The sequence below is a fragment of the Talpa occidentalis genome, unplaced genomic scaffold (assembly GCF_014898055.3).
Source record: "Talpa occidentalis isolate TD23 unplaced genomic scaffold, MPIMG_talOcc4v2.1 talOcc4.6, whole genome shotgun sequence".
Classification (NCBI taxonomy): domain Eukaryota; kingdom Metazoa; phylum Chordata; class Mammalia; order Eulipotyphla; family Talpidae; genus Talpa; species Talpa occidentalis.
The window spans coordinates 27,244,158-27,268,415 of NW_023604972.1; the positions used below are offsets into that span (position 1 = coordinate 27,244,158).

A 24,258-nucleotide genomic window follows, 5' to 3' on the forward strand; every position below is an offset into this window, starting at 1 on the left:
TGAAAAGGACTTCCCAGAGGAGGTGGCATTGAAACTTGAAAGTAAAAGCAGTTGATATCCAGCAAAGTGGGTGGGGGTGATGAGCACAGTATTATAAAAATAGAGAAACCACGTGCAGTGGCTGGAAGGAGCAATATATCTGGAAAACTGAAACTAGAGTGAGTGGCATAGAAGAAGATCAACCCAGGTAGGAGTTATAATATGGAAGAACTTAAGGAGGATTGGGTTTGAAATTCTGCCTGGTGGCAGTCGGATTACATTTAATGTCTGCTTACTTAGAACTTAGAGACCTGAATAAACTTTGAAGGATTTGCTGTTTGCTTGAGTGGTCACTATTGATTTGCAAAATTTACATCTATTCTTTACCCTTCCTTCATTTCTTACTTTTTCTTCTGCCTCATGAAGGTGATGGCGCCAATGATGTCAGCATGATACAAGTGGCAGACATTGGGATAGGAATCTCAGGCCAAGAAGGCATGCAGGTGAGTGATGGTGCATTCAAGCACCGTGAACTTGACCTACCCATCCAAATGCAGCCTTCCTCTGAAGTAAAACTCTCTTTGGTAGGGAGACTCTGTGGTTAGCTCAGGGGTGGGAAACTTGAATTTTATCCATTCATTCTTTGTTTACTGGATGAGTCTTATGGTATTTTTTTTTTTTTTTTTTTTTTTTTTTTAAAGATTTATTTATTTATTTATACAAGCACTGGGTACAGTCAGAAGCGTGGGAGGGTGAGAGAATTCACCAGAGCCAGAGCGGGGAGCAGAGCAGGCAGAAGGACCAAAGTACACTGCTGAGGGGAGCAGCGGGCGGCAGGAGAGGTCTGCGCGCCATGTGGGACCCTCCTCTGGTGGCCGGGGAGCAGCCGGGGATTGAACCGGCGCCTCAGAGGCTGCGGGCAGCTTCGCAACCCAGCGCTCAACCGCTGCGCCACCGGGGAGGCCCCGAGTCTTATGGTATTTTCCTGGATAATTTTAAGTGTGTGGTTCACTTGGAAATAGAGCCTATCTAGATCATAAGAATATATCTTTTCAGTCCTGAAATAACTATGCAACTTCTGACATGGACAAAAATCTACTGAGATTTCCAATAAAGGACTTAAAGATGCTAAAGAAAGAGGGACAGGGAGAGAAAATGTGGGAGAACAAGACTTGGGGAGGTGGGAGTATCCATGGATGGGTAGCATTTAAGGCACAAAATTCAGATGAAAGTTTGTCCAAAGACTGCTTTTTGTGTATGGAGCAAATGCTGTCAGGGATAGGTGCAATGTGAGGGTAGGGTTTCCTGAGAATTGTAAATTATGGTATCTGTACAAAAGATGAGGAACTCAAATGCCTCTTTACCTGAAATATTATGCAGTTATATAAAGTCATGACCAAAATACTTTTAAATATTTTCCTCCTTGAGGGGAGGTTTATGCACACAGTTTTTAATAAGGAGCTACATTTGCTGAAATTATATCATGAGTGGTAATCAGTGGCAACTCTGGTTTCACACACTGTGTTGGAAAGCTGAGTAGTGACGCCAGACAGCCCAGCACGGCTCTGTTGTTGGGGTATTTTTGGTGGGTGGGGGAGAAGGGGGGATTTTTTTTTTTTTGGTCTGTATATAAAATTTATTTTTATTGAAGTAGCATTGTTTTTGCATATAAATTTTTAAGCTGATTTGACTCCTCTGGGTTCTGCTGGTGTGCTGATGGTTAGGCATGTTGTCTCTTCTGACATGTTTAGCTGACCAGGGTGACCTTCTCTCCCTGTTGCCTCTGCAGGCGGTGATGGCCAGTGACTTTGCTGTGTCTCAGTTTAAACACCTCGGCAAGCTCCTGCTTGTCCACGGGCACTGGTGTTACACACGCCTCTCCAACATGATTCTCTACTTTTTCTACAAGAACGTGGTATGTAGCGCCAGAGAATTTGCTCCCTCTACCCCTTTCCACCTTGCACTCCTGTGTGAGTAAAGGACAAAGAGGAATTATCCTACTCGAAGTTTCTTTGCTTCTGATGGGTTAGGAGTGGCCAGGAGCACTCCTGCTGCCTTTCCAGAAATAATCTGGGAATGTGCTGTTTCAGCCGCTGACAGCCAATTGCTAGGCTTGTCCATCTGCTGGTATTTTTTATTCCCTATGCATTTAAATTCAATTAAGTCCTGTCTGGTTCATTTAAAATCCAATTTTTGACCTTCCATAAAAAGGCTGTGACAAGCAGAATTATGAAATGTTTAATGCTGTCTGTCAGTAGAAAATGAAAAGGTTTGCTTCCATTTTACAGGAGATACAGAAAAATGTCTGCTGTTCCCAAACTGATGTCTCCTGTGGTATAATGAAGACACAGATACAGGCAAAAACCTAACATAATGCTTTATTAACTTAAGCTGACTGGCACTCCCAGATGCAAGAATTTTCTAGCAAGCCTGTAAAATGTGTCTGTGCTTGGTAGTTATTTGATGGTTAAGGAACTTTAGTTTGATTATGTAGTTCCTATAAGGAGAGAATTTGATTAGAACTCTGACTTCTTATTTTTAGCATACCATTTAAATTTCAGTGTCCACTTTTGTAAAATCAAGCTGACCTTAAAATAAGTCATGGTTTTTAGGTCAAATTTATTCTTGGTCTTTAAAGTTAACATATAGCTTGTTAATAACAAGCATAAATTTAGATCACTATTGAGGTACAACTTGTAGGAGAAAAATCAATTCAATTCATGCAAAACTTCATTTTTAGGATATCCCAAATGTGTGATTTAGGTATGTATATGTGTCTGTGTCTCTCTGTCTCTGTCTTCAGTACATAAACTCCTCAGAAAGCTCTCAGTATTTACTAATTAGAATTAGTGCATTTGGTCAGTTTAATAAAATAATTTACAAAAAAGTATTTGAAAAATTCCAGCCTCTCTGTCAGAATATGTGAATCTGGGGAGAACTGTGATTTGTCATTAAAAATGATAGGACTTAGAGGTCAATGACTTTTGGAGAGGAGACCCTTTCCCCAATTTTTTTTTAAGATTGTATAAATAAGATTTTATTTATACAAGAGCTGGGTTACAGGCCAGAGGCACAGGAGGGTGAGAGGATTCACCAGACACAGAGCGGGGAACAGAACAGGCAGACTGAGTGTAATACACTGCTGAGGGGAGCAGTGGGCACGACAGGAGAGGTCTACCGTGCCATGTGGGTCTCTCCCTGGCAGGCTAGGGATCGAACCCATGTTGCAGAGGCTGCAGACAGTTTCACAGGGCTGCGCTCAACCCACTGTGCCATCAGGGAGGCCCTCTCCTAAATTTTTTGTAAAAAATGCCTTTGCAATATCTTGTCTTCTCTATTATGCTATAGTCTATTCCCTCCCCCCCACCTTAACTCCAAATTAAACCCCAGGGTGAAGAAACACTTAATACTAGAGATGTCCCCAGCTGGTAGACAGAGAGGGAGTTAGTTTATTAGTAGTGAAAACACTAGTTTCTAAAATGCCAATTTACTAAGCTGTGGTTTCTAAGATGCCAACGTTCCTCTTTGTGTTCCAGGCCTATGTGAACCTCCTATTCTGGTACCAGTTCTTCTGTGGGTTTTCAGGAACATCCATGACTGACTACTGGGTCTTGATTTTCTTCAACCTCCTTTTCACATCTGCCCCTCCTGTCATTTATGGTGTTTTGGAGAAAGATGTGTCTGCAGAGACCCTCATGCAACTGCCCGAACTGTACAAGAGTGGTCAGAAGTCAGAGGTAGGTGCTAAAGCCAAAGTGCTGGGACTGATACACTCTGTTGTCAAAGCCAGGGCTTCCCCAGTCAGCCCAGCTCAGGTGCTGTGGTTCAGCAGAATGATACAAAACTGTTTCAGTTGTCTGATTGTCTGCAAAGACACTACTAATGTGGCAGATATTAAATTACTTGTTCCTGGGAAGCACACAGGGAAAACTGTGAAAGGCCTACAGCCAATAACATCTAGCATTTACTAAACCCCACTGTGCCATGTATGGTGTGAACGTTCCCTGTGTCATATGTATTCACAAAAGTACTTTGAGACAGAACCTGGTATTGTTCCCACCCTAAGGTGAAAAATCTAAACATCAAAGCGATTAAGTAATGTTTCCTAAAACTCCACAGCTTAAAAAAAAAAAAAAAAAAGCAGAACCAGGATGTGAACCTTTCTCAGTCTGGTTCCAAAGCCAAAGTTAAATTCTTCAAGTTCTATCACCATGCAAAGCAGTGTGGTGATCAACAACTTCCTCTCCCTAAAATCACGTTTTCCCACCTCCACTTAATAGATCTCTTAGTCCTATCAGTTTTCCTCTGGCACTTCACATATCTATTCCCCCATTTCTATCCTTCTGTCACTGCCCTCATTCTCTCTTACTTAAAGGTTTGTTGTAGTTGATTGATGAATTGGGCTATCTTAAAATTCATTTCTAATTTAACTTTCACAAAATTAATAGTAATATTAACACAGCCCTTAATGAATATTTATCCAGTGCTAACATTTATCTAGGGCCTTCTGTGTGCCAGACACTGATCTTCACATGCAGAGATCTGGTCCTCAAAATGACCCTCAAGATGGGTACTGCTGTCAGCCACACTATGTGGATGAGGAAGCTCAGGCACAGGGAGGTATCTCAAATAACCTTCCTGTGTCCTAGAGCTCCTGGGTGGTGTAGTTGAGCTTGAGCCTGTGCTTTCTCCCACTACTCTATGCTACAGAAAGAACTTTGACACTATCTTTAGCTTTGGTTCCACCCCCTGTAGAAAGCCAGCCTGTTATCACAGACACAGTCAGGATCATGGGGTCCGAGGTGGACCAGGAACATATAGACACTTATACAGGTACAAAGCTGAGGGGTCAGCCTCATTGGTCTAGTCAGATAATCTCATCTTTTTTTTTCTTTTAAAGATTTATTTATTTATACAATCACTGGGTACAGTCAGAAGCGTGGGAGGGTGAGAGAATTCACAAGAGCCAGAGCGGGGAACAGAACAGGCAGACTGATGAAGTACACTGCTGAGGGGAGCAGTGGGCATGGCAGGAGAGGTCTGCGCACCATGTGGGACCCTTGGCGGTGGCCGGGGATCGAACTGTTGCTGCAGAGGCTGCGGGCAGCTTCACAACCCAGCGCTCAACCGCTGCGCCACCAGGGGAGGCCCAGATAATCTCATCTTGAGAAGAAAACTTAGTTGGAGCCCCTTCTGTTGCAAGTGACAGAAAACCAGTTCAAACTGGCTTAGTGAAAAAGGAAAAACTTTTGGCTCACACAGCTGCAAAGACCAGAAGAAAGGGTGACAGAACACTGCTATTCTGTAAATTTCTTGATTATGACTTAGCCTAGTTCGAGCTGCATGCCTGTTCCTATGTTGCTCACTGTGGCTAGAAAGATCATTTTCTCACTGACCAGGGACTTATGGTGTTCTTGAGGACAGAGCTGAATGAAGCCCATGCACAAGACTGGCAAGAAGGGTTTCCCTGTAGAAGCACTGACAGACACAAATGAGACCAACATAAGAATCTGTGTGTTGCAGATTCTGAAGACATTGGCCCAGAACAGTAAATAGAAATAACAGGTTATGTTTGGCATGAGTTTAGTTCTGATTATGGTGTGTGACCTTGGAAAGCTATTTAACTTGCTGGTACTTCAAACTTTTTACTTCATGGAGATGGTATGAGGATGAAGACACTACATGTGAAAATTCCAGTCATATTGTTACTGGCAAGGTAAACCCTCCAGAATTAATCATAAATTTGAGGACATTTTGACCGTGAAAAGATGCACTTATTTCCAACAGTGTATGTTATTCTGACTTGAACTGTCTTTTCAGACTGGAGAGTTAACTTGATGCCCTTAGGCTACCAAGAACAGCCAACACTCAGAAGTCACACATTCAGCTGTCAGGGAAGAAGAAATCCTTATAATCCTTTAATGTCATCTAGTCCATTCAGATCAAGAAACTGTATGGGCTTTTCTTAAAGGAGTCCAATCTGAGTTAGAATTCAAGAAGGGTAGGGTGTAGGGATGTAGGGTTCATATTAATGAAGTTTGTCCTGCACCCCAGGACAAGTTAAATTCCAGGTCCAGTGGAGGGTAAAGGGAGGAATATTTAAAGTTTTTGTAACTATTGTTTTAAAAGCCCATTTATACAGACTGGACTTTGTAATCAGTCCTTACCTTGGAAGAGTTGAGGTCATTGCTTCCCACTGTTGAATTCCATTTTCATTACTTCTCTCATGTGTTCTATTGAGCTGGCCAGTTTTATAATACAAGTAATAAAAGGCAGATTCCTAGCATGTGGCTATTGATGAAAGGTAATTAATTGATTTCATTGATTCCACCTTGTAGAAGAGTTGTCCTTTCTTTGAACTTGGCTTCCAAACAAATTATGGTTTGTGCTTATGCCATTTCCTGTCTTCAGGATCATGAAATATACTCTCTGGTGTTATAGAATCGCTCTCCTTTAGAGGAGATATGTCTGGAAGGCTGCAGCCAGAGGCTTCCTTTCCAAGAAGCTGTCATCTACTGCCCATCTCTCATCACCTGCACAGTCTTCTCTCTGGCTTGGACTTCATGTCCATATTTCAATTTCTCTTCTTTTTTTTAAAGACTTATTTATTTATGCATACAAGAACTGGGGTACAGGCCAGAGGTGCATGTTCACCAGAGACAGAGTGGGTGAAAATGCACTGCAGACTGACTGAAAATGCACTGCTGAGGGGAGTAGTGAGCCAGATAGGAGAGATCTGCTGCACCATGTGGATAGCTCCCTGGCTGGCTGGGGATTGAACTGCTGCTACAGAGGCTGTGGATAGCTTCACAGTGCTGTGCTTAACCCCTTGCACCACGAGGGAGGCCCCAGATTTCAATTTCTGGGAGATCCCATTAGCTAATCCCTCAATCTCTCATTTCACTTACCCTTGACCCTTCTCTCTCTACTTCCCTAACATTCCCTTACTCATGTGACTATGGAGAAATTGTATTCTTACCACTTTACTATAGGTTTTTGGAGCCATCCCTATTCTTCCAGAAGCAAGAGTTCCTATTTTAACTTCTCCCCAAATTGTTCTCTCTTGTTCAGTGATGTTTTGGTTGCCCCTTCAGCTCTGTCACATTCTCTTCTGCTCTGTTTAAATTTTATAGGCTGTTGGATGAAGAAAGACAGGTAAAATATCCCATCATTTCCAATGAGAAAATAGTCAAAGGGGATATGGAGAGAAGTAGACTGACTAGAGACAATGAATCTTCATTACTTTGATTTCCCAGAGAACAAAGAGATTTGAAAAAAAAGGTGGGGATAGAAAAATTCCAAGTGTAGTCTTGAAGAATGGGAGAATACATAAGGAGAATTTGTAAATTTGTAAAATGTTGCTGTTTAAGAGACAATTGGATGTTTTCAAGGAAATTTCAGCCTCTTTTTGCATTAGAAAGGAAGTAAGATTAAGAACATGTTAAAAAAAAAACAACTAGCTCAAGGATATGATACATGTGTTGCCATTTTCATCTGTGGTGGATATCATTAATAAATAATAGTATTCTGTTCTGCTGGGTCTGGAAGCAGTCTCAGATTCCATTCAGTCAGAATTGGTTCTTGTTAGAAAACCTTTTCAACTACTTGACTAATGTCTCTTCTTGATCTTTTTCTTTCTACCAACTTTTGGTAGGTGGCAGTTTAGCCTATGAAAAGCAATAGAAGAATTTATTAATCCACAAGTATTTGTTGAGTACCTACTATGTTCCAAATACTATTTTAATCATTTGAATATAAGAATCAAGTACCAGACTTGAGGAAAGGTAATTAATTATGAGGCATACATTCTGTTGAGAGAACAAGAAAATCATAAGGTAAACAAATAAGATTAATTCTGATTGTGACAAGAGATTTCTAAGTCTGTCACAGTAGTAAGTGATTGGATGGGCATAGCTTTCAGGTTGATCTAGGGATGCCTCTGTGAGAAAATGATATTTGAACTAGGATGTAAGTATGAACTGCTGGTCATATGGGAGAGCCAGGGTACAGAATCCTTGGTGTAGAGAATAGCACAGGTAAAGTCTTAGGAAAGAATAAGCTTGGCCAGTTTGAGGAATGGAGGAAGATATGTGTGGCAGAGCATAATGAATAAGGGTAAGAATGGTAAGAGGTGACCTTGGAGAGCAGAGGTGACCCCCTGGAGAGCAGGGGCTCCAGTGGGTAAACTGTGCAAGACCCTATAGGCCATGGGAAGGAACTTTAGGTGTACTGGAAATGCAATGTTGTGGAAGGCACTGGAGGAATTAGAAGGGGTCAATTTGATTAATTAAGGAGTGGCATGACTATTATATATTAAATTACAAAAACACGATTGCTATGGAAAGATTGGATTAGGGTAGGAGAGGAAGCAGAGATGTCAATAAGATGGTTTTCATCATTCATAGAGAGAGTTGTTGGTGAATTGGGGTGAAGGGAAGAGTGGAGATAGAAGTGGATGGATTTGGAGACATTTTTGAAACAGCACTTTCTGATCAACAGGAAATAGAAAGTTAATCCTACTATCTCAATTTCAGGTTGATTTAAGACTGATCCAATAATAAAACAACAGGACTAAAGAGGAATTCCTTAAAGGATTTCTTTGTTTTAATCTGTGAAGTCTCCTTCAACCATCATTCCTCTACCATTATTTATAAATCCCTTCTGTTTTGTGGAAAAAATCAAGGAATAGACTGGCTCTTGATCCTTATTAATCTTACCCTTTCCCAATATCTGTTTCATTTTCAGGCATACTTACCCCTCACCTTCTGGATTACTTTGTTGGATGCCTTTTATCAAAGCCTGGTCTGCTTCTTTGTTCCTTACTATGTGAGTCCTTGTTTGCTCAAAATATTTGTTATCAATGTATTAGTGTTGCTTCTTGCACCAATGTCAGCATATAGAATGGGTATATTTGCATAGACTGCTCAAATGATCAAGTTAATTATTAACTGACTAAATTACAACATTCCCTCCAACTCTGAAATATGTAGATAATAGTTTCAATTCGGAGAGTGAAGTGCCTAGTTGAATCCTATGGGTCTCTTTTTAGCTCTGTACTTCTTGATAATTTTCATCAGTCACTTAAATAAAATTGAATGTGTAGCCATATAATTAGATAAGGCAAAACCAGAGAGGCAAAGTCAGAATATGAAAGCTATTATTAGAAAACGCTGAACCAATTCTGCCAGATGACATATAATTTAAGGTCTTAGAAGTAGTCTCCTAAAACTGAAAAAAAAAAAAAGTTAAATGCAAAGACTAGAAGACTGGGACTAAATTAAAGAAAATGTGTAAAAATTAATTAAAAACTTAAGCCAGCATTGAGCACAAAGTAGCATGATAACAGCTACTTAACCACACACACCCTTCCCCAAAAGAAAATACTAACTTGAACATGGATGGACAACAAAAGAATGAAAAAAGTGTATAAATTAGTAATTTTCATTCTTTATTGCTATAAAATAATTTTAATTCATCCAGCCAGACTGTTCTGGATATACTGCATTTTAGGAGGAATGTAGAGAGGCAATGTGAAGTGTATTTGAAAGAGAATGGTTAGAATTGTAAAGATTAGAAAATCACATCATTTGAGGAAGGCTTTAAGCATAGGAAGACAAACATTAGAGAGGAGATATTTATCTAGCAGAGCTATAAACTCAGGATGGTCCATAATGGCTGCTTCCAAAGTTTGCAGCTCTGTTCTGTGGAATATATTGGCATTTCTCTATACCTTAAAGATCTAGCAGCATCAATATAAGTTTCCAGGAGGATGAATTATGATTCAGAATGAAGAGGAATTCCACCTGAGAAGTTCCAAGAGTAGGTGACTCTTCGGGAAAGAATCAGTCTCATTTTTCTAGAAACATTCAAATTTATTCTCAGTGACCCATTGTGAGAGAAAAGGGACTTAACCCTCCACTGTAGAATAAAGTGGTGATACTCATACCCCTGCATGGGCATCACCCTCTACAATCACCCCGTTGTCTGGTTTCTTTGTAGACCTACCAGGACTCAGACATTGACATCTTCAGCTTTGGAAACCCTCTGAACACAACTGCTCTGTTTATCATTCTCCTCCACCTGGTAATTGAAAGCAAGAGTTTGGTGAGTACTTTTCCTGTCTCTTAAATAACCTGAACCCTTATGTTTGAGTCAATATCTCTTATTAGCAGCAACCTGCTAAGTTCCTGCCTAGAAAACAGGTGGTAGTGAGAAGAGTAATGACTCCTAGAAGAAGAGGGATCATTGCCTGCTCTTGTTGATCACTGAGGTCCTTATGCTGAGGTTGATGTGCAACCACAGAAAGTGGAAACTCTCCTGCTTGGTCCCCCGGGTGTGATATCTATGGTAGATGATTGATGGATTGTGAGGCAGACTGGAGAAACAATTACCCTTCGATGGCCAGCATTCCTCAAGACCAAACTAACACTTCTCAGCTGAAATAAAAGGAGGTGTAATGTCTCTTCACATAACTGGAATCAGCCCTTTGAAACATAAATCATATCTTTTGCTCTCTGCTTAAAACCCTTCAGTTTATGATTATACTTGAAATAAAATCTGAAAACCCAAGACTACATGGATTGACCATGTCCTTACCAATAAGTTAAATGAAAGCTGGGTGCGGAGGAGAACAGTGGCTGCAATTAAAGGGTGCGTCATTAAAGAATTTCTCATCCCAGGGGGTGCTAGAGTCCATGGCCACTGAACATTCCTTGGATGACAATAAAAGTCATCCATTCTGAGACTAAAGAGCTTCCCTTCCAGCTCTTTCTCACCACCTCACTGCCCCCTCCTACCTCCTTGTAGGTTTTGACCTGGTGCCCTTTGACTTTAATTTCCTCATTCCCCTGCTCTTCTTGTATTGCAGACTTGGATCCACATGCTGGTCATTGTTGGCAGCATTTCATCTTATTTTTTCTTTGCCTTGGTTTTTGGAGCCATGTGTGTAACTTGCAACCCACCATCCAACCCCTACTGGATTATGCAGAATCACATGCTGGATCCAATATACTACTTTGTTTGCATCCTCACAACCTGTGTTGCTCTTTTGCCCAGGTAGGCTATTTGCTTTATTACCAAAAAAAAAAAAAAGTGAAATCATAGACTTGGAATTATTTAAGCAACCACTAAGTACACATGGCAGACTATGCAATCTCATCATGGAGATGTCTGTGTAGTACTTAAAATATTGGTTTTAAATATTTGCCAGCGAAACAAAGTTTCAGCAAACTGGGAGATTTCTTTCTATCATGGAAAATTCTAATGCTGATCTATCATGGAATAGTGCACAGGGATAGGGCAGCTCTGCTTCACAAGGTTATCCAAGGACCTACCACTTTTCTTAGATCTCTTTTGTTCTGCCATCTCATGAGGGTGTTGCCTTTGTCTGTCTGGTTGAAGATGCGTCACCGTCAGCACATCCTTGTCCGTGCCTGCAGGAGGGAAGAGAGAGAATTAGAAATCAAGCAACTTCACTTTCTCCTCTCTTATTTGCTCTCCCTCTCCCTCTCTTACTGTGTGAATGGCTAAGATCTGGGGGTTTCTATAAGGTTTCATTTATCCTGCCTGTTTCAGTTTTACTCGATTTCTAACATTGTCTGGAATAGAAATGCCTGGAAACTATGCATGGGGTTTTAACCTACAGATTATTTGAACATGGGGTTCTTCATTTTTATAGTTTTATGAACTCTGTTTAGCTGAAAATGCAAGAGCTAATAGTTGTCCTACCTTATTGAACATGATAGGAGAATCAAAATGGTGATTTCACATTATTTTCTAAAAGGCTAGGTCACTTGTGGTACACAGGCCAAAGCTGGCCTGCCACCTGTTTTTGTAAATAAAAGTTTATTAAAATGTTGCCATGCTCATTAATTTATGTATTGTCCATGATAGCTGCTTTTGTACCACAACAGGGAGCTCAATAGTTCCAACAAAAATTGTCTGGCTTGCAAAACTTGAAACGTCACTAGCTAACCTATTGGAAAAGCTTGTCAGCCCCACCAAAATACCATTAAAAGGCACAATGGGCAGCAACCCTTTATGGGTGACCGATATCCCTTCTATAAGTGAGGCATAAGAAAACCCACCATAGTTGTTCTATGGTAATAGTTATATACTTAATATCCCCATTAAACTGAGATGCTTTTGTATTGTGCACCCTTATTACTTTCAGAAGAAAAAGCAGAAGTGAACTTGTAGAATTTATGAAGAAACAAATACTTTAAAGTTATGGCCATAAAGAATCCCTGCAGTAGAATTAACAGTACAAGTCCATGTAATATTGTGATAAGCTGAAGATGACGCCCTGAAAGACATTCTGTGAATGTTACCTTATGGACCAAAAAAAGACTTTGCAAATATGATTAAGTTAAGGATCTTAAAATAGGGAGATTATCCTGGATTATCTGGGTGGACCTCAAATGCAATCACAAGTGCCCTTAAAAGTGGGAGGCAGAGGGAAATATGACAGACCGGGGCAGGCACTTTGACTGTGTGGAAGAGATTTTGGCCAGCAGTCAAGGAGTATTGGCAGCCATCAGAAGCTAGACAGGGAGGAATGGATTCTCCCCTAGATCCTCTAGAGGGGGCGTAGCCTTTCTTTCTTTTTTTTTTTTATTATTACTATTTTTTAAGAATCACAGACTTTTTTTTAAAGATTTATTTATTTATGCATACAAGAACTGGGGTACAGGCCAGAGGTGTAGGGGGCAAGAGGATTCATCAGAGACAGAGTGGGGAACAGCACAGGCAGATTGAAATACACTGCTGAAATCACCTGCTGAGCAGCAGGTGAGTCAGGAGAGGTTTGCTGCGCCATGTGGGTTGTTCCCTGGCCAGGGATCGAACTCATGCTGCAGTGGCTGCAGATAACTTCATAGGTTTTGTCTTAACCCCTTGTGCCACTAGGGAGGCCCCTATTTTTTTTTTACATCGTTGTTCATTTTTAAGCAATATTTTCTAACACATTGATTTTAACTCAATGAAACTGCTTTCAGAATTCCTGACCTTCATAATTGTGAGAGGATAAATTGTTGTTGCTCTAAGCATCAAATTTGTGTTAATTTGTTGTAGCAGCCATGGGAACCTGAAGCAGACTTGGAAATGTTTTGAAATAGGATAATGGACAGGCAATGGAAGAACTTTGAGGCACATGATTGGAAAACTATTAGGCTTTCTTAAAAAAAACTGTAGCCAATATTTACTATAGAAATATTGACACCAAAGTTACTGCTGTGAGGATTCCAGAGAAAGTGACAAGAGAAAGCCATATATAGAGAAAGCCATATTTTAGAAAAGACATATAGCATCATAAGATAAACAGAACATTAGTAGAAATATGAATGTTAAGGCACTGTTTGTGAGGATTCAGAAATAAATGAGAAACATGCTATGGAAAATGAGGAACCGGAATCTTTGCCACATGACAGAAAACATAGCTAAATTGTGTTCTACTGTGATACAGAAAATAAAATTTGTAAATGATAGGTTTGGAATATTTAGCTAAGATTTCTATGCAAAGTTGTGAAGTTTTCTTCTTGCTGCTTTAAATAAAACAGGAGAGAAAATAGATCAAAGAAAGAACTACTAAGCCTAGAACTAGATCTAGGAAATTCTTAGCTTATCTGGATTTCTAAAGTTGCTAAAAGTTAGAAGTATGCTCTAGCAAGAAGACCAAGAGTATAGCTGGAAACAGGCTAATTCTGAAAAGACTGGGTGTGTAAATCATAGATCCCTTCAACCATCTCAGCAGCCACCAGAAGATGAACTGAGATTCTACAGAAAAGATCTGCGTTTTAATGACATAAAGCCCCAAGACATACATTGGAGACTCCCATGTGTTTTGAGAATGCTATAGCAGTGCAAGCACTGTCAACTTGAACTGAAAGGGACAAGTCTACGGTAATTTGTTATAGTAGCCAGAGGAAACTAATAGCTAGTGTTTTTTAAACATTTGCTAGATGTCAATACTCTGCTTTTCATTTATTATCTTTTAACCTAACATTAACCCTATTAGGTAGCACAGATTTCTTTAATAAGCACTTACCAGACACTAAATATTTTCCAAGTGCTTTACAAATATTAATTAATGTAATACTGTTATCTCCTTCTAATAGTTTATCTTCTCTCGTTACCAAAAAGTGACAAGTGACCACAGACCTTTTATTCTTTCTAGCCAGTGAGCATCTTTTGTGTTCCATGTTGCCTTTGAGGTGAATGTAACTCTGTGATGCTTTTGTCACCTAGGTTTATATACCGAGTTCTTCAGGGGTCCCTGTTTCCATCTCCAGTTTTGAGGGCTAAGCACTACGACAAACTGAGTCCAGAGGAAAGGATTAAAGCTCTGAAGAAGTGGAAAGGTGCTTTAAAGGTGGGTCAAATGACACCTAAGTATGCTGACCACTCAGCTGCCAAGTCAGAGAGACAACCCATGTCTGATTCTTCTGGAGTTTTTGCAATGATGTCAACAACTTCTTGTAATGTTGAGCAAGGACACTTGTCTGTATCTGAAACTGCTTTAGATTTAGACTACTCAGAAACAAATGCTTTAGGGATGGCTGGACACTCAAAGGATTAAAAAGCAGGTTACCTTCCTTGGAGTTGCAAGTATTCCTATAAGTTTGGAAGAGAGACTTTGAAGAGGCACTTCTATCAAGCATGAATGTCTTGGATTTTTCTGGACTTGGAAAAACCCATGTGATGACCTTTATTGTATGCGTGTAGATACATTTCCATAAGAGAATAGTTTGACCAGGCAGAATTTAAGGAAGTGAAGTTTTTAATTTATGATCAAATGCTTCTATGAAACTTTTTGGATTTTGTAAAAGCACTTTGATTGTTTTAGAATATAAACATTTTCAAGGGGATTCATTTGAGATTTATTTATTATTTTGGGAAGATTCTAGGAAAATGCTTCAAATGAGCAGACTCCAATCTGAGTTATTTTTCAATTAAGAAAAGGGAGTTTATAGATTAATTAGTTAGAACTCAGAGGAGATTTCCATATGCAAAAATGTTACAAATGGTTAATTTCCCGAGAAAAAGTTGTAAGAACCTTTTAAGTAACAAAAAAGGACAAAAATTGAACTACTTAAAATACAGTTAGTAATAACAACAGCTTACTTCCTATAGGAAGATGCCTTTGATCTTCTCACTGAAGATGTTAGGTGTATCTTTCTTCATTTCAGTGTTCTTCTGAGGAGGAGTCTTTACTGGAAAGGGGCAGGCAGATGCCATCATTTATAGGAACTTGTTCCTCTCTCAGCTTCCAGTCAAACGAAGACCCTTCTTGAGGTCTGCCTCTGTGCAGATGTTGTAATGGAAAAACAGATTCAGAGATAAGGCAAACAGAATCAGCTGAGCTGACGCAAATTTCTAATTTCTAAAACTGCTAAGAGCCTGACTAAAATGAGACAATTTCAAAACCATTAAAAGAGGTCATGTGAGGGATCATAGTCTTTACTATGACCTTACAACACCAGAGTGTTGTAACAGATATTATGAATTGATACTAATATGGATGGTTTTCAGTAGGATTCCAAGAATTTTTTTAATGCATTTTTAGGACAGGAATGTCTATAGCAATTTAACTGCTGTTATAAATCATCTATGCTGCTTTTAGTTGAAACAAAGAGTCCAGGTGATACTATAATAAGGTCCAGGTGATACTATAATAAGGTCATGTATTCTTAAATTCTTTTAAAATTCACCTGAAAATTGTCAGCTATCTATCACCCAGAATTTCCTTCATGAAACAGCCATGTTCATGTTCTCTATCTATAACAAGGTCTTCTTAATGACTATTAAACTGTTATTCTCAGGGCTTCCTCTACTTCCTGCCTACTGTCCTGGTCTCACTTTGTTTTTTTGTAGTCTTGTGATATTATTGCAAATGTCTTTTATATATACTGTGATTTCTAGAATTTTCAAAATCCCATATGACCAGTGGAAGTAGCTTTCTGCTTCCTTTGTTTTTTTAACAAACAGTTTAATAAATAATGTGTACTGAAAAACTGTCATCACTCTTGAAGACACGCACTGCATCCAGCTGTAATTGGTACCAGAACTTAGAAGGAAAATCTCAAAACAAACCTTTTACCAGAATATTGTTTTGGCCTTTTTTCTTATGGAAAAATCAATGATACCATCTGTTATCTTCAGCAGTTGTTAATCATTCCCTGAGATCAACATCTTAAAAATAAAAATGTAGAGAGATAGGCACTTGTAAATAAAGGATGAGAATCTAAGGATAAAAAGAATAGTCAAAAAGACAAAAAAAGGTCAATCCCGAGCAAAGGAAATACCTGTTAATTTAAGTAGAGGAAAGTGATCTGTGTGGTCATTTTATGGGGCCTCAATCTTATAACTTTATCTATAGTTATCTATAATTATAATCAAAATCCCTAGAGCTCTGAAACCTGAAAATTTTTTCATAAAATTAGCCACAAACTCAATTCCCTAACATATATGAGACTATATACTTAATGCAATTTTTGTATATTTTTATGTGTATCATTTATTAAATGTTTGAAAAATTCTGGATTTTGAAACAAATTTGGCCCTCAGGTAAAAGAAATTTGAGAATGGATTAAACTTTAAAGCAGCTCATTTTAAAAAGAATAACTTTTACACAAAGTTACCCAAGGTGAGGTGGGTCTATTACATTTTAGTATTAAACACATTTCCTTGAGTTTTGGGGTGGGGGGCAAGAGTTATATCATTACTCCCAGGAACCAAGAAAAACTGATGACAAAATGTGTTATACATATTTGGGAATGTAATTTTACCACAAAAAAATTGATAAAATCTTTGGATCAGTTTCCCCAAATACACTCTAGACACTAAAATTCCCTGTATTCTTACCAGGGATAAAATTTTTCCTGGACACTCAATGGGTGATTTCAGACTACTAGCAATCTCTCAGACTAATCAGAAAATCATCTATCTGTGCTATAAAAAGCAGGTTTGTGTGAGAGGTAAGAGGTAAATTTTGGCTGGAAGCTTAGTGGCAACTATTACAATGATGACAGTTTTCTGGGACTTGCTATTCACGCTCTCTATCCATCAAAAACAAAAACAATGTTACATTCATTTTATTTGCATCATGGATTATTTAAAATAAGTACAATATATACATTTTGCTGAACACAAATTGAGGCACGCTATAGTAGTTACGTGAAGTCTGTATCTACACCTATAACAAAATTGACATGTTCTTAAACTTTCATAGAATTGTGACTACAATTCAATTGCTGGATTTCACATTCTCAATAGGTTTATACAAACTACAGAACAGGAGATGAATAACATGGAAAGTGTCAAGACAACTTTTTGAATTTCAAACACGTATATACAGCAAAGAGTACAAAAATACATGTATAAAATTGCAGGTAGTCTCTGTGGAATGCTGAGGCAGTCCAGGTTGCTGGTGTGGTGAGTAGGCAGTCCTACTTGTTGAAAAGGCATTTGGATGTTGCAAAATGAACTTACCTAATTCAATTAGGTAGATGTGAACATTTGTGTTTTGGAACTTTTTAGTGTGGAAAAATACTTAAATCACTAATTACTTCAGAAACCAATGTGCGTCAAGTGGTCTAGTGCTTAATAGCATTTAAAATTTTAATTATCAATGGGGCATAATGGCAACACCAGCTATTAAATATCTTTCAAGGAAAATTACAAAATCTTTTACTCCATGCAAAGTCTTACTTTGCTTTGAGATACATTTCTGTGACTTTTTGGTATGGACGAACATTGGAAAATATTTCATTGGGAATAGGGTGTAATTTTCTTTTTTAAAAAAATTGCACATCATTAGTCTAAAGTAGTTCCCCTTTGCCAAAGTTTAAACTTCAATGTTACCTAGGAAGAACAAAATATTTCCCCTGAATATTTTCCAAGTCATGGACATCTCAGTTAGCCAGCTGATTATCACTGAACAAGCCCCAAAGAGTCTATGGAGAATTTTCTATAAAATTACAACTTTTATTTAAATTCAGAATGGGCAGTCTTAGAAAGTTAAGTGCTAATGTTGTTATTTAAAGAGCTTTGTGTTCACTATCTCTTGCTATTTAAGCTACTTAAATGGTTGGTACTTGTCTTTTACCTCTGACTGCCTTTCACAAGTACTTAGAATGAAGCAAACTCTTGAAAAGTAATAGTAAATAATTTAAAAGTAAATTATCTGGGTTATTAATGAAGCAAGCTTCCAACTTAATGTTGAAATCTGCCGCTATGTTATTGTGCTTAAAAACAAGAGTTAGCATAACTTCGTTAGCCTAAATCTGGAGCTTGATGTCCTTTATGTGATCGGATAAAAGGGAATTTTCAATAACCTGTCACCTAAGCACCTGCGTTATTCTAACTTTCTCAAGAATTGATCCTTTCACACTACAATCATGGTTAGGCCTGGCCACAGGACAAAAGCTGCTTTGCTTAGTTTTTTTGTTTTTTTTTTTTTTAAATGACTTTCATTAAATTTGAAATAAGAGAAAGTTGAAAAAAAAAAAGTTGAATCAAATCAAACCAAAACACACATGAGCACAGTACAGTGTGCAGTGAACATCCCTGCCCATGAAAAGTGCTTCTGTACAATTCTCCGCAGGAGATTCCCACAGTCAAGAAGGCCATTTTCGAGTATAGCTGGCTAAAGTCTTTGATCATCTTTGGAATTAGTTTAGGAGAAAGGTATGGATATATATTTGTCTTTTAATCCAGTCGACAAAGTATGACACGTTGCTATAAACTCCAGGTCCCAGGACTTTGGAAAAGCAGATCGAGCCCCATGAAGTTAAACCAAATAATGTCCACTGTCCTCGAGGCTGCTCACAAACAAGAGGCCCGCCGCTGTCACCCTGTAATGAAGGGCAGTGGGCGTTAGTCACTGGGACTTCAGAGTCCTCCAGTGTCCATGTTGTCCCACTGGTACAATGATGCCAAATCAAATTATTTATTGGAAAATTTTCACAAAGCTTTTACTGTCAGCCTATGGTGGAGCATGCTTTCCACCACACCAATGGAAACTTCAAGTGAATGTGTTAAGATATAATCTTTACAAGGCTAGGGGTGCCCATGGAAAGGATATTCCTTCAATGAAATCAGAAGACATTAAATTTCTGCACTTACCAAAATATTAAATGTGTTTAATTTAGTGTATCAGAACTGATTCTTTCATAATGGAAGTCATTCTTTACAATGATCCATTTCATAGAAAATACCCAATCTAGAACAAAGATCCTTTCCCCCCACAAAACGCTGTTAGAAAAATAGCCTAAAATAACTACTTTCAAGATTCAATGCCCTCTAGCAGCCTCAATTCTGCCGTCATTTCTCTACAGTTCGCTTTGGTTAAGTTTTGTCTGTTCTTTGTTTTCTTTCTTTCTATTCTGCAAATAAGTGAAATCAGTTGGTATTTATCTTCTAAGTGAATGCTTTTAAAGCAAAATTTACTGGAAACATTTTCATTAGACATATTCCACAATCATTTTTTTTTTTTTTTTACTGAGTAATAGTTCAACCTAAGTTACTTTAAAGTTGTTGCCGAACTGAATCTCCCAGCTAACCAGGTGGCCACTTACCATGCATGAATCAACTGTACCAGACTCATAGCCAGCACATATCATGCGCGTGGTGATGGTCTTCATGTCGAAGTAGGACTGACACTGCTCCAGGGAAATAATGCGGACTTCTCCCTCTTGCAGCTTAAAAGGCACTGGAGTTTTTTTGTTTTTTGTTTTTTTTTTTTAAGATATAAGAAGAGAAAATGATGAAAATAAGAACCATCTTCTTTACGTGAAATGTAATCTTAAAGATAAGGTTCATTTGGGATCAGAATTGTCTAATTACATGTAGTCATAGCAATCACCTAGTCCAAACACTTTAGTTGTTAAAAAAAACAAACTGAGGCATAGACTGATTATCTTGGTTAGGCAACATGCACTATGCTTTCCCCCCTTAGCAGAGGATGCAACAGAACTAAAAAATTATAACACAGGGTTGGAAATGTGATTGTGCAACTTGTGAATGGGGGCAGAACTGTGTAAGTGCTAATGAGAGGCTCCCGGGGACTCTGCCTGCAGACCGTGCAGTGCAGACAGTAGAAACAGGGCTGTGACTAAGAGGCCTCTTCTCTCATGGTGGCTCCAAAGCATTGCTGCTGGTGGCCTGGAGAAAGATTTTGAGATGTGGAAAAGGACTTTGAGCTTGCACCTGAGCTTGGGCATTTAAATACTGTGATGAACATATTGACATCTATGAGTTGCAAGGAGGGAGAGCATGAACAGTCACCATTTAGGGCTACGCTTTCACCAAGGGCTAGGAAGCAACAGTGTGCTTTAGTTACCAGCAGAAAGGCAAATGCTCCCGAGGACCCTGGCTTACTTTTGTTGCCCATGTGCCCCCAGCCTGTGATAGAACAGTACGTATCAGGTTCTAGCGACTGCTCTGGGTTGGGTAAGCAGACAGGCCTGACGTAGCTGGTTTCCTTGATGTCCTCACTGAGCTCCACGATGCTGATGTCATAGTCCACCACCGCACGGCTGTAGCGAGGGTGCAGGATGATGGTCTTCACCAGGCGTGTCTGCATGAATGAGGACGGGTGGTCTAGATTGTTGATGCCGAACACTACTTTCCAAACGGCTGCATTCTCTCTCCTAAAATAATAATTCCAGAGCGGTTGACATCTTAAGCTTGGACTTACATTTTAAAACTTACATGTGACTTAAAAAATCATGGCTCTTGGGCCTCCCCGGTGGTGCAGCGGTTGAGCGCTGGGTTGTGAAGCTGCCCGCGGCCTCTGCGCCGCCGGTTCAATCCCCGGCTGCTCCCCGGCCACCGGAGGAGGGTCCCACATGGCGCGCAGACCTCTCCTGCCGCCCGCTGCTCCCCTCAGCAGTGTACTTCGGTCCTTCTGCCTGCTCTGCTCCCTGCTCTGGCTCTGGTGAATTCTCTCACCCTCCCGTGCTTTTGACTGTACCCAGTGCATGTATAAGCAAAACAAACAAACAAACAAACAAATAAATAAAAACATGCCTCTATAAAAAATTTAAAAAAAAAAAATGTTTAAAAAAAAAAAAAAATCATGGCTCTTTCCAAGCCTACCTCCCAATGGTTTTACGAGAAGCATGTGTATAATGCAATTTGTAACTGGGAGCTGTTTTGGAAAGCAGAACTCGTGCTTCTTGAATGGGCTGTTATGGAAAATAAAATGTGTTTAACTTGAAAGGCAGGAAGGTAGTTACTTGTTTTATTCAGTAGGAAAGAGGATGAAAAGACATAAAGAAGAGAGAATACATGAGAGTAAAAATGAAAGTGTAGAATAAAAAGCCAAGGTTAAGAGATTCCTACAAGAAGGAATAGGTACCTCCAAGAAATGTCAAGTTTTCAGGGAAACCTTAGGAAAATTGCAAGCCAAGGGCTTAAAAAGGTCACCTACAACTTCCAGTGTCAGTCTCCAAATCATTGTTTTTGAATATCTTCCAGCAATATTCTAATTAGGTCCCACCATAAAAACTTGCCTCATTTCATTTCTGGGACTCTCCATCTCTAGAATCTCATCAAACCTCATGCCTTCTCCCACTCAGTCTTCCTTGCTGTGTCCTCTGCTCTGCAGGTTGAAGTACTGCAGGGCTCTCCTTTCAACCTTCTCATTCCATTCTCACTCCCTTGAAGATTTCATCCAGTGCAGTAGTTTTAAAAACCACCCATATCCTGGTAACTTCCAGTGTGCATCTCCAGCCCAATTAGCTATTTAACACACTCGATTGTCTGCTAATAGATAAGATTTACTAGTGGTTACCAACATCTGGCAAATGTTCTTGGCATTCAGAATTCATTTGCCATCATTTAATATAATGGCACATATTTAATAATTATTGAATTATTAAACAGTTGAGTCATCTCTTTTTCTTATACTCAATATTGATGCAAGTCCTCACCATTCTACTTTGAAATACATTCTGGGCCTCTTGCTCCTCCCTCTTTGCCACTACAAACCTAATCTCAGCTACTCTTATCTACTTGGACCATGGCATTGGCCTCCCAAATAATGGCCTTTTCTCTACTCTTAGCTCCTACAGCCCATTTTCCTTATAGCTGTCAAGATGATGTTTTTAAAAAATAAAATTAGATAAGTCCCCCATCTCTTACTCATAGTTCTCCAAGGACTTGGAATAACTTACTTGAGAGAAAATATAGACTCCTATCCATAGCCTCTCAGGCTCACATGACCTTCTCCATTCCAACCTTAAGGATTTTCTTTCTGTTTTTGGACATGCTAGGATGTTCTCAATGCAGGGCTATTCCCTTGCTCTTCTCCTAGCTCTCACAGGATTTCCACCTTTATTCCTTCTTTTCATTAGGTCTAAGGCTCAAACATCACTATCTCAGAGGTGTCCCCCTTGAACACTCTATCTAAACTTTACCTATTACTCTCTATTCTTGAGTTTGCTTTCATTTTTGTCACATTTGCACAGCATAATATTAATGATATAGACACATGCACTTGTCTAGTCTCTGTCTTGCATGCACAATGTATGTTCTGTGAGGGCAAAGACATGGTGTCTTGTTCACTGCTATATCAGAGGTCCTACTCTCTGGTAAGCAGTGAGCTATCAGCAAGCATTTGTTTAATGATGGCTCAATGGGTGATGCTATAAAATATGTATTACTGGCAATTCCAACCGCTTAAGCAAAGTCTATTCTTCATCATTCCCTTCATCCCTTTCTCCATTTGCATTCCCTCCTCCTACAGGGTAGGTCAGGACCAAGGATGTGGACATTTGGTGGATCACAGTGTTGGAGGTGGAGATTTCATGTGGACATTAGTGTGGTCAAGTAAGCTGCCATGTCACCTCTATTGTCATTAGGGAGCTTGCCCAAGTAAAGTAGGTTGACCACTCAGAACAGTTGGTTTTCCACCAGTCTGAATATTGAATCATCTGGGAAACTTTTGTGTACAGATGTTATGGGTACTGCCCCATTTCAATTGAAAGCTCTTGGACGGGGATATAGGAATCAGTATTTTTAAGAGTTCCCTAGGGAATATCAGACAAAACCCCATTTGCACTCAGTATGTCCTTGGCATTTCTTTCTTCACTACCTTCTCATGCTTGGCAAAAATTCAAAGGTGAGATTTCAGGAGGGCTAGGAAGAAAGTGGCCAAGGTCAGCATTCAACTTTTAATATTGTCGAGACTAGATTCTACTAAAAGACTCCTTTACAGAGTTCAGGCATTCTATCCTTTTTCCTTTGTAAAGAAAAATTATTTCAGACATATCAAAACAGGAGATGATATCATTATTTGACTATCTTGATAAATAGACAGAGACAGACAGATGATAGCAATACTTCTACAGCAAATATTATGTTAGGGCTTACAATATTAAGCAAGAAAGACATGATCCTTTCTTATACAAACTATAAGTGAAGATGGACAGTTAAAGAAACAATGATAATTAAATGCAGGAAGTGCTATCTCATGAACATTAAGGATAATGTTACAGAAGAATTCTTTTGCATTAAATAATGACATCAAAACATGCCTTTCTGGGCCTCCCCAGTGGCGCAGTGGTTGAGTGCTGTGCTACAAAGCTGCCTGCAGCCTCTGCAGCACCTGTTCTATCCCTGGCCACCAGCGAGGGTCCCACATGGCATGCAGACCTCTCCTGCCACCCGCTGCTCCCCTCAGCAGTGTATTTCATCAGTCTGCCTGTTCTGTTCCCTACTCTGGCTCTGGTGAATTCCCTCACCCTCCCGCGCTTCTGACTATACCCAGTGCTTGTATAAATATTTTTTTTAAAAAATGCCTTTCTTCCTCTCTGCCCCCTCTTCTCTCCGCCTTTCCTCCTCCTCCTATCTTTCCTCCTTCCTACCTCTGTCCCTTGTCTCTTTTCATTCCCTCGCTCCCTCCCTCTCTCCTTTTCTCCCCTGCTCCCTCCCATTTAGTCCAGAGGACTAAGTACATGACCTTTAGATGAATTCAATATTCAGTTAAGATTCCATTAAGACATCGGAAATAAAGCGATAATTTATTTTAAATTTCTGTCAATTTAATAGCTTTTTACCCTTGAATCGAAACTACTAAGATTTGGTTGTAAAAAATACTCATCCATCTGTTTAAATCACAAGCACTATTTCAAAGAGTTGAATACTCCAAATTATTTGTAACAAAATAAAATTATATGAAAATTCCTGACTTGATTACTATAATGGGTTAATCTAATCTAACAGTAAAGAGTTAGTGTCATTAGTTCAATGTCATTAACTTGTATAAAGTAGTCTGTT

At 39.2% G+C, this 24,258-nt stretch overlaps 2 protein-coding genes across 3 annotated transcripts in view; one reads left to right on the forward strand and one right to left on the reverse strand.

Moving 5' to 3' along the window:
- ATP10D (ATPase phospholipid transporting 10D (putative)) overlaps window positions 1-20,806 on the forward strand; it is a 92,968-nt gene extending 72,162 nt beyond the window's left edge. Inside the window, exons 17-23 of the mRNA XM_037530070.2 lie at window positions 406-482; window positions 1,769-1,894; window positions 3,516-3,716; window positions 8,725-8,805; window positions 9,979-10,083; window positions 10,847-11,034; window positions 14,224-20,806. Coding sequence (XP_037385967.1) covers window positions 406-482; window positions 1,769-1,894; window positions 3,516-3,716; window positions 8,725-8,805; window positions 9,979-10,083; window positions 10,847-11,034; window positions 14,224-14,554 — 1,109 coding nt within the window. The 3' untranslated portion in view covers window positions 14,555-20,806. The remainder of the gene's footprint in view (window positions 1-405; window positions 483-1,768; window positions 1,895-3,515; window positions 3,717-8,724; window positions 8,806-9,978; window positions 10,084-10,846; window positions 11,035-14,223) is intronic.
- The window catches only part of CORIN (corin, serine peptidase), a 179,849-nt gene continuing 172,654 nt past the window's right edge, over window positions 17,064-24,258 (reverse strand). For both annotated transcript variants that reach the window (XM_054687979.1, XM_037530071.2), the window contains 3 exons: window positions 20,356-20,627; window positions 19,554-19,687; window positions 17,064-18,830 (listed from right to left, as the gene is read on the reverse strand). In XM_054687979.1, coding sequence (XP_054543954.1) covers window positions 18,648-18,830; window positions 19,554-19,687; window positions 20,356-20,627 — 589 coding nt within the window. In that variant the 3' untranslated portion in view covers window positions 17,064-18,647. The remainder of the gene's footprint in view (window positions 18,831-19,553; window positions 19,688-20,355; window positions 20,628-24,258) is intronic.